The sequence below is a fragment of the Lobosporangium transversale genome (assembly GCF_002105155.1).
Source record: "Lobosporangium transversale strain NRRL 3116 chromosome Unknown BCR41scaffold_11, whole genome shotgun sequence".
Lineage (NCBI taxonomy): Eukaryota > Fungi > Mortierellomycota > Mortierellomycetes > Mortierellales > Mortierellaceae > Lobosporangium > Lobosporangium transversale.
The window spans coordinates 253,854-264,252 of record NW_019028989.1 but is presented as its reverse complement, the minus strand read 5'-3'; the positions used below and the strand labels follow the sequence as shown (position 1 = coordinate 264,252).

The following is a 10,399-nucleotide window of genomic DNA, read 5'->3' as shown; positions in this document are numbered from 1 at the left end:
CTGGTAACAACAACGAGTGTTCCTTCTCCTCGCTTTGTTACACTTCCATAGCACTCGGAAAACCTCCATCGGCCTCAGTACTTGGCACGCTCGCATTCATGGCACACCGACTGCTCACTTCGACTTCTCTGCTGCCTAGGACACAGCAGACTCTTGCAGCACGTATCAAAGCTACTGTGCCTGTTCAGTACGCCAACTATGTCACGGCTTCCGCCGTCGTCTCGGCCGCTGTAAAGGCCAAGAAAGGTAGCTTTTATCAACTACCTATCCTAGTTCCTGGTAGTTCATCGAGGTGGCTGATCAGTACTGAGGACAAGCCTTGACATATTAATACCGCATCCTTCCTCTCTTATACCCTTGCGATTCCTGATCACCAATCAATCAATATAGGTGCAGCTCCTACCCGTGCCAAAGGACATTCCAACTCCTTTCGCAAGAAGGGAGTAGTAGACGATGACAGCAATGAGGTACAACCTAGCTTAATGGGACTCGGGATACAACATTGAGATACACAGCTAATTTAACTCTCGATCACACTTGGTGTCTTGCTTTGATATGATGGTTGTTAACTTGTTTAGGGCGCAACAGGAGCCGGTCGCTTGAATGAGAAATATTATAAAGCTGCAATCCCTGTCAAAGTTGAGGAATTCCTTCCTGTAAGCGCCTTCAGCAGCTGTATCGGGAGATGTAGTTTTCGGGTCTTTTACTAGGAGTAACAGAAATCCTCTCTTTTTTTGATACATTGGTGATTTATAGTCTACCGCTACCAAGGATAACATTGGAAAAGTCCTTGGAATACCTTCGGTCGTAACGCCAGCATTGAGCCAAACTGCCTTCCCAACATTCTTGAATGAGCAGGTACAGATCAGGGTCGCGCATCACCATACAATATCTCATACCTAGCTATAATTTCGACATGAGACACCTATACTCATTGTGGATATCCTCAATATTTCTCATCATCTAGTTCGCTTTGGTCAAGTCTGCTGCATTGGTCGTCCGTGAGTCGACTGTCGATTTGCTTGAGAGGGTTGATAAGGCTATGAAGACGCCTTCAGCGCAAAGCAGGATCGTACTTACAGGGGAGTCTGGATCAGGAAAGAGCGCTGTATTGCTACAAGCTGTAAGCCACTGCCTCTCTGCTGGATGGGTTGTGATCTACGTCCCTAAAGGTACGATATGACATGATATGATAATAAGTTTGGACCACCAAATCAATTTTATTATCATAATTGACATATATTTTCTGACTCAATTTGAACAGCAAGTACTTGGATGAATAGCTCTTTCGCCTACAACAAGGTGCCGGGCTCAACATCGTTTGTTCAGCCTTTGCTCGCATCTAACGTTGCTGGGCAGATCCACGGCGCTAACAAATCAACCCTCAACGGAATTGTTGTTTCAGAGAATGCCATGATCGGCCATCAGGAGGTTGCAAAAGGAACTACGTTATCTGCTCTCCTTGAAATCGCTGTGAAGAACCAATTCGCTGCGCAGGATGTCATGGAACTCTTCTTGAAGGAATTGGGGGCTCAAAAGGGGTATGTAATCAAATAACGAACATCATAAAAAAAAAAAAAGCGTGATGCCTACCTCAGTCAAATCAGTCCCGGAATCATTTTTGCCTCGTAATTGAGTCGAGGATGCTCATGCCTTTTATTCTCCACATTAGGGTCCCCACATTGATTGCTGTGGACGAAATCAACACCTTCTTTCGCCCTACAGAATACCTGAATCAGGATGCCAAAGCGCTCAATCCTGAGCATTTGAAACTCCCCAATTTGTTTTTGCGGTATATTTCAGGAAAGAACTCACTGAGTCATGGAGCCATTGTCACTGCTACGAGTGAAACACATTGGCCGAGGAAGAGTGAGACCCTCGATGTCAGCTTAGGAGTCAAAGTGGTCTCACCCTACAAGAAATTGTCCCAGACCATTTTGCCATGGACTCAAGGCTTCACTAGATTTGAAGTACCAAATTATACAAGACCAGAAGCCAAAGGCGTCTTTAATTACTACAAAAAAGGCAACATTATCTATGATGGTAAGCGTGTCTATACATGCACTGATGTGGAAGAAGAAATTATGGGTCATTGAAATACATTATGCAACATTGGATACTAATGACATCCCAAAACTATACATTTTATGCAACAATATTAACAACGACAAAAAAAAAAAAAAAAAAAAAAAAAAAGCCCCATCAGAAGCCCTTTTTCTTAACAAGTTTATCACATCAGGTGGCAATCCTCGCAAGTTCTTCACTGCATGTGCAAAAGAGATTTAAGGATACTAAACATGCTGGAATGAGCATTACGAATTAGCGTGTATGAGAATATCAAGTGTGTGAGAGTGTGGGGTGTATAATCATAGAGATAGAGTGTGTGGATCATTACAAGGCGAATTAAAATCTATCATCCAACTGGCAGCGTTACATGATGTGCCTACATGTATAGCTCTTGAACCAACAAGTGATATTTGCGCATTGGGGTTAATTATGACGAGCTCAAGGAAATGTACGTAGTCCAATTGAAACAATTTCTTTGTTGAAGCTGTTAAGAAAAGTGTAAATTTGATAAGAAACTGAGAGGTGCTGTTATGCATGGCACGGATCAATATGGACAAAAATGCGGCGCGCCCAAACCTTAGGATGCATTTTGTAGTGGTGCTACCTCGATAATGACGAATGAAATAGAACAAATAGATTTGGCATTCATCTTTGATTTATAATCAGCTTGTACTACTCTTGATTTATACATGGTGAAATTACGCGTCGCGTCAAATCCATCTCAACGTATGAAATAAGCTGTGAATGTGTAAACGATCGATCGACTTTCAGTTGGCCGAGGCTACAGACTCTAGATTCACCGCATAATGATTATTAATATTCTTTTAAAAAAAAATGTATAAAAAGGTCATTCTACAATTAACAAGAGACCACATTACCTCAAGGAACCGAAAACAACCCAACACTATCACTGCCAAACTCCCTTCCCTCTCTCCAAAAAAACAACAACAACAACAACAACAACAACACCATCAACATCAAAGAAGAAAGAAAGATGACTTTCTCCAAAGAAATCACCCAAGATCGTATCCTCATCTCAAAGATCCCTGAAGGAGTCACACCTAATAAAAGCCATTTTCGCTCTGTAACTGTCACTGAGCCTGCACCTGTCCTTAAAGACAATGAGGTCTTTGTTAAGAATCTCATCTTTTCCTTGGATCCTTGTAAGTAGAGCCATACTTATTTATTTTATTAAAAAAAAAAAAAAAAAAAAAAAAGAATAAGGCCCTATATTTTTCTTTATTGGCATTGTATGGCTATCGAAACTAGATATCCGTCATGACTTCAGCAATGACAAGAAGGAATCAAGGGTGGTTGGATTTGCGATAGCAAAAGTGGTTGATTCCAAGAACCCAAAGTTTCCTGTCGGTGCCTTAGTTCATTCTCCTTCTCACTGGGAAGAATACACACATGTTTATGAACCTGAATACATTAACGATCTTAATGTCTTGGATAATGCGGTTGACTCCAAGGTGCCCCTTTCAGCTTACACCGGCGTCCTGGGTATTCCTGGCTTCACTGTTTGGGATTCACTCAACTTGCGTGGTGACCTCAAGGCTGGAGAGACCATTTATATCTCTAGTGCCGCAGGGTAAAAGCTAAATTGGAAATGATGGGCCTTTAATTAACAGATTTGCAACCTCTCAAACATTGCATCTAAACTATTGCTGTTTTTTTTTTTTTTTTTTTTTTTTTTTTTTTTTCCACAGAACTCTGGGACAGTTGGCTGGCCAATTGGCCAAGAGAAAAGGCCTTCGCGTAATTGGATCTGCTGGCTCGGATGAAAAGGTTACATTCCTCAAGGATGAGCTCGGCTTTGATGCTGCATTCAACTACAAGACCCAGGACAAACGTAAAGCCTTAACGGAGGCAGTAGGTGAAGCTGGACTGGATATCTATTACGATCTTGTTGGAGACGACACTACTGAGATCGTATTAGACTTGCTTAACCCACGCGGTCGTGTCCTAGCAGTCGGAGCCTTGGCATATCATCAGAATACTGAGCCTTATGCGCCTAAGAACCTGATCAACATCCTCTTTAAGGAACTCCGTTATGAAGGCTACCTTGTCTTTAGTCACTATGAGAGATTTGGAAAGTTTCTTGAGGAGCTGACACCTCTGGTGGCCAACGGTGAAGTCAAGTACAAAGACGCTGTCCTCAAACATGGCGTCGACAAAATTGGTGAAACATATGTCGACTTTTTGAATGGAGCCTTTGTTGGAAAGGTGAATGTTCAAGTTGCTGACGCATAGAAACAGAATCATACAAGCTTAAATATAGTAGAACAGCAACACTTCTTTAAAGTAATATAACCTGCGGCTTTTACTCCGAATTGAGTGGGGTATGCTTTTATTACATTTTGGTGGTGATCCATAATTGACATCAGGGTTCTCCAATCTTGCACTCAATATCAGGTCGTAATTTCCTAACTAATGCCTGAATGCCTGAGGCCTGACCGCGTCGATCCACCGAGAGGTTGATGATGAAACGCTTCAGGGATGGCCAACGAACAAGGTGACCTGAAGGCTCAGTCTTGCTAGTGTTTGAGAGGTGCTGTTATGCATGGCACGCATTTTGTAGTGGTGCTACCCAGTGCTCCTATTCGATCTGAAACTATGTCAATTGATATATCTATATTCTATATATTAAAAAAAAATAAAATAAAAAAATAGGCGACTGCGAAATTAGGTGACTGCCTTCGGGTACCATAAATAATCAAACATAAATAAGCAACAGCTTGAGCATTCACTCATCTGCGGGTAGCAAGAATCTGGGTGGCAAGGATCTCATTTAATTGGAGAATGGGTATCCAGTATAGAGTGATTGGATATTGGCTGTTTTTACCTAGAGTTCGTTGTCCCTTAATTTAATTTATTTTTCTCATGTGACACAGCTCTTATTTTGAAACTTTAAATCAGCGTCCACGCTGCACTGTAGATTTAAAAAGTAAACTTGTTCACTTTGTTTTACTGTTCTAATTCCTCAACACGCCTATATTCTGGATCCTTGCTTTAATTTTACTCAGACCTTTGTTTTCATTGCTTTCGTCTATTTTATCTGCTAAAAAAAAAAAAAAAAAAATGTCTGCCAAACGTTTTACACGTTCGTCGTCGGCTGTATCTCCCAGAAGTCAGTTGCCTACCAAGTGCCCCCGCTCTATTTATGGTGACTCGAACCACTCGGAAGCCGTTTCTCCGTCGGACAGCTTCACATCAGGTGTACGACGATCTCGATGGGCTGTGCTAGGTATCATCCAAGCACAACCTGTAGAGGTAAAGAGGGGTTACCAGGCCAGCAAGCGGGATGAAGAGAAGCTATATGACATGACATACGGCTCCATTGACGAGTGCGCCCTACTTGAATTCCTTGAACAAGAGAGAGAAGGGAGAAAAAAAGAACAGGAGGAAAGAGGACGTAAAGAAGAGGTAACGAGAGCTGAGCTTGCAGCCAAGCTTGGCTGTGTTGTTTGCATGGACACAGGTTGCTCTTCTCAGAGCAGTTGTGTTTGTCCTACTCAAGAGGACTACTACTTAGAACTCTCTCAATTGCAGGAAACATTGGTCCCTTCGGCTACGCCAAGCTTATACCTTCAAGTTGCTGCTAAACCCGCCACTCCAACCCCTCCACCAGCTTACCTTGAACCACAGTCTCCTCCGCGGAAAAGGTGTGGAGAGCATAAATATCACGCTATAACTAACATAGGTTCTATACCAATTGCCCCAATTGTTCGGCAGAGTTGCTGCTGGAATGTGGGTCTGTGGGGCTTGAATTATCCTCTTTGGAATTGCAGATATAAGTAGTAGAGGCTGAAAAGCCAAGCGTTGGCTATCAATAGAACCCTCTTCTTTATCCACCTAAAGGCTGAAATGGCCATAACCCCGTGTTTGCTTTCATAGGTCGTTTTTTTTAATAGTTGCCTGAAGGAAATGACTTCGCCCAAGACCAATAAAAATAAGCAATGCTCAAATTAGATGTTGGAATTTTCTGCTGTCTCTTGCATTCTTTCATTTTTCTACAATATCTTTCGTTTTCAACGGTGCTCTCAGCATCAAAATTTGATTGTAGCATTGTAAATACATGACCTACACCCATATTCCGTGCAACAGCAACAGTCATGATAGATGTACCTGCCCTCAAAATACAAGGTTTGTTGAATCTCCTTGCGCTTCATTTTTTTTTTTTTTTTTTTTTTTTTTTTTGTTGGCACTATAGTAGTTGGTGTTTGCTGATTCCGAACAAACGTCTTTATTACCTCCGTTGCACTGTTAAAAGCGCTGAACAGGACATTACTCCCATACAGATGCAAAGGTATGCAATATAAAGTCTTTTTTTTTTTTTTTTTTTTTTTGGGAGGTTTTATTTTTATTTTATTACATTTTTAACTCTGCATCGTTATCTTGATAGCACCCCAAAGGCGAAGGTACGTAGTATTTGTGGCCACTTAGGACACAACCGGAGTACATGTGCAAGCATTGAAGGGTGAGCTCCAATCCAATATTTGATGTTTCAATTTGTAATCCTTAGCAATACATTTTTTTCAATCCTAAATTATCAGTTTCTTTTGCAATGGCATCGTTAGTGATCCCATGCAAAATCGAGCCCAGCCTGTGGCGACTCGCAGGAGCATTAGCCTTGAGGATCCTGGTGAAATCGGAAGACGGAGCGAAGGCGAAGGTAAGCTACTCTTGGTTCACATTTTATTGAATGTATAATTTACTACGTATTACATTTTTAGCTTAACATCATTATCATTGCCCTCTAGGCTACAGCCACCTGTCGGTCTGTGCAACGGCATTGCAGTATATTCAACCGCCCAGGACATAACCGAAACACATGTCCCGATAAAGAGTAAGTCCGACTTCCCCTTATTATTATTTAGTATAAAAATATAGTGATAAAAAGTCGGAAAGCTTTATAAAATATTTATAAAAATTCGTGATTCTATTTTCCAATATAATAGTATGGATACTGTCTCTTAGCTAGAAGGAGGTTCCGACCAGAATTAATCTCGAGCCCCAATATCGGGTGCCATAGACACCGCTTAGAGCAGATGGTCTGGTGTCCTTATTGCAATGCTATGATGTTCCTTGAAGAACGTGTAAAAAACAAGCACCGACCAGAATTTTCGTTGTGGAAAATCTATACAATTTTTTTCACGATCAATATAATAAAAAAACAACAGCAAATGTTCCGAAATTGATTAAACAGGCCGACATCATCATCTCGAGACAACATCAACCCAATTCAAAAACTTTCTTACAACAGCAGGAAGATCTCGCTTTAAAAATGATGCGCGAAAAAGCTGAAGATTTTTATTTTATTCGCTCAAAACAGATCGAAGAGCAACCGCGAAGATGGAACATGGCGAAATTGGAGTCTATATTAAGTTTTATGAAAGAAGGGCGATTTGACAAGGCTGCCAAGGAAATGGGGCAGTTTGTACACCAGGACGATTACGCTTCTGTTATAGAAGCAGGATTTCTTGTCTGTAATCACAAACTTAATCCTTTGGATGATCGAAAATGCAACATTTCAGACGCCGTATTGTCGCTTTCTTCCAAAGGAGTCGATAAGAGAATGGCGGACAAATCAATAGCAGATCAAAAGAACGATGCTGTGGAGAAGTATCAAACAGAAGGCTGGAAAGATGGATATTATGACAAAGGTAAAAAAAGGAGAAAAAGAACGTTATTGAAAAATATGTCATTTCTATTAAGAGTTAGTCTTTTCCAAACTAATCAAACTTTTTTTCCACGTGCAGAATTAATCAACATTTGGTTTTATATGATGGAGGCGCCTTCCCATTGTTCCATCAAGGCTGACGGCGTCCATATTCGAAGCTACAAACCTCACAATCATGAAGTGTACCTTGTATGTTACTGGAACTCTTTTCAAATAAGGAAGATCATGAGCAAGTTGTATTCTGAGGAAGAGCACATGAAAAAAAAAAAAATCTAAAAACGCTGGGTCTGATGTTAAAAGACCTAAAGCTTTTTTACAGAATGACAACGGATCTTGTGCAACACATTGCTTGGCGAACTTCCTTTTGGATCAGCCTCTTAAGACTCAAGGAAAGATTGTTCCAACTCTGGTAAAAAATAAGGTATGGAATTTCATGCAACAAATTGATCTCCAAATGAAAAAAAAATAAAAAAAAAAAAATAAAAAAATAAAAAAATAAAAAAATATATATATATATAAAAGTCCTTTTTCCTTTTTTTTTCCTCTTTTAGAAAAGTTGTAAGTTGGCTGTCAATAACAGCCCTGACCTTTTCTATTTTCACCACACAATCTTTTCTGACAAACACACGGTGAAGACATTCGAGCCTCAAGAAGAGAAAAAAAACAAAGGAACCAAAAGAAAGAGAGATGTTTATCAATATGAAGAAGATCGTGGACGAGGCAACCACATCATCGTCATTTTGCCTTTTGAAGGACATGTATGGGAGATTGACAGCCTTGATGAGCAAACACCATATTATATTGGCCCATGCGGAAATGATTGGAAAAGTGTTGCTGTAGATCGGTGGGAAAAAACAAAGTTGAAACAGAAAATAAAAGATTTACAAAAACACGTAAAAATATAAAGATGGAGAGCGGAAATTTAATTTATCCCATTAATAAACGTGTAAACAACCAGTCTTCCTTGTCAAACCAATCTCAAATTAAACCCCTTTTATTTATAAACTTAAACTCTAGATGGTGAACGTATTAAATATAAATGTAAACTCGTAATGTTTTAAGCAGTGACTCGTACTGATGTACTTTGCATACGTACTGAAGTTTTTTTTCAGTAAATTTTTACTTATTATTTACTGATTTTTTACTTATTATTTACTTAAACAAAAGTAAAAAAAAAGTAAATTTTGAGTAAATTTTGAGTAAAACAAAAGTATATTTTGAGTAAAACAAAAGTAAGTACTTACTGAAATTTACCGAAAATATACTTTTTACTTACTTTTGTTTTACTGATATTTACTTGAAATATACTTTTGTTTTACTGAAATTTACTGAAAATTTACTTTTGTTTTACTCAAAATTTACTTTTGTTTTACTCAAAATTTACTTTTCTTACTTTTCTTTTACTCAAAATTTACTTTTCTTTCAGGGGGGCCTGCCTTGAATTCCCCGTATATGCACGAGCAAACGAAGTCACCTACTGATGGGTCTCCATATATGCATGTGGATAGGCTGTCATGGACACACGTTGTTCAGAACATGAGATCAACTTCTATCAAGTATTCAGCATGCTACCATGATTAAAAGCGACCACCTTCATTTCATGTTGATAGACATGCTTTTCAGGACTTTTTACTTTTTTTTTTTTTTTTTTTTTTTTTTTTTGCAGACATAGTATATATATATATTTTGATAACAAGGACCCTCAGGATATATTTCATATATATACTATGTCTGCAAAAAAAAAAAAAAAAAAAAAAAAAAAAAAAAAGTAAAAAGTCCTGAAAAGCATGTCTATCAACATGAAATGAAGGTGGTCGCTTTTAATCATGGTAGCATGCTGAATACTTGATAGAAGTTGATCTCATGTTCTGAACAACGTGTGTCCATGACAGCCTATCCACATGCATATATGGAGACCCATCAGTAGGTGACTTCGTTTGCTCGTGCATATACGGGGAATTCAAGGCAGGCCCCCCTGAAAGAAAAGTAAATTTTGAGTAAAAGAAAAGTAAGAAAAGTAAATTTTGAGTAAAACAAAAGTAAATTTTGAGTAAAACAAAAGTAAATTTTCAGTAAATTTCAGTAAAACAAAAGTATATTTCAAGTAAATATCAGTAAAACAAAAGTAAGTAAAAAGTATATTTTCGGTAAATTTCAGTAAGTACTTACTTTTGTTTTACTCAAAATATACTTTTGTTTTACTCAAAATTTACTCAAAATTTACTTTTTTTTTACTTTTGTTTAAGTAAATAATAAGTAAAAAATCAGTAAATAATAAGTAAAAATTTACTGAAAAAAAACTTCAGTACGTATGCAAAGTACATCAGTACGAGTCACTGGTTTTAAGCGTGTAAATCACGCGTAAATAAACGCTTAGTACTAGAATTCTGCTCCACATGGATGGAAGGATGGGGAGAACGAACATCGACTATGTAGTATCACCTCAAATTTTACTAGCTGTGAGAGCTCGGTGTTCCCTTAAAGCTATTGAAATTTCAGGCCCCAGGCCCCAGTATTTGGCGAGTAAATTAATGTGAGACAGAGGTGACGTGACATAATTTTTACTTTAGATCTTTTTTAATAGCCATCTTTTTTGCTATTAATTTTCATTTCTTTTGATCGCTGTCTAGTCTTACCTTTTTTTTTTTT

The 10,399-nt window shown here is 38.6% G+C and overlaps 2 protein-coding genes across 2 annotated transcripts; both read left to right on the top strand.

Moving 5' to 3' along the window:
- The first annotated feature begins 7 nt into the window (after window positions 1-7).
- On the top strand, window positions 8-2,434 carry BCR41DRAFT_334398 (mitochondrial ribosomal death-associated protein 3-domain-containing protein). The gene is made up of 8 exons (XM_022021929.1): window positions 8-246; window positions 391-467; window positions 579-656; window positions 757-858; window positions 968-1,172; window positions 1,265-1,541; window positions 1,673-2,043; window positions 2,198-2,434. The coding sequence occupies exons 1-8, from the start codon at window positions 99-101 to the stop codon at window positions 2,284-2,286; spliced, it is 1,347 nt and encodes a 448-aa protein (XP_021883046.1). The 5' UTR covers window positions 8-98; the 3' UTR covers window positions 2,287-2,434.
- Window positions 2,435-2,950: 516 nt separating this feature from the next.
- BCR41DRAFT_385233 (hypothetical protein) lies at window positions 2,951-4,387 on the top strand. Its single transcript, XM_022027655.1, has 3 exons — window positions 2,951-3,230; window positions 3,337-3,658; window positions 3,777-4,387. Exons 1-3 carry the CDS (start codon window positions 3,062-3,064, stop codon window positions 4,318-4,320), a joined length of 1,035 nt encoding a protein of 344 aa, XP_021883045.1. The 5' UTR covers window positions 2,951-3,061; the 3' UTR covers window positions 4,321-4,387.
- Window positions 4,388-10,399: the final 6,012 nt, after the last annotated feature.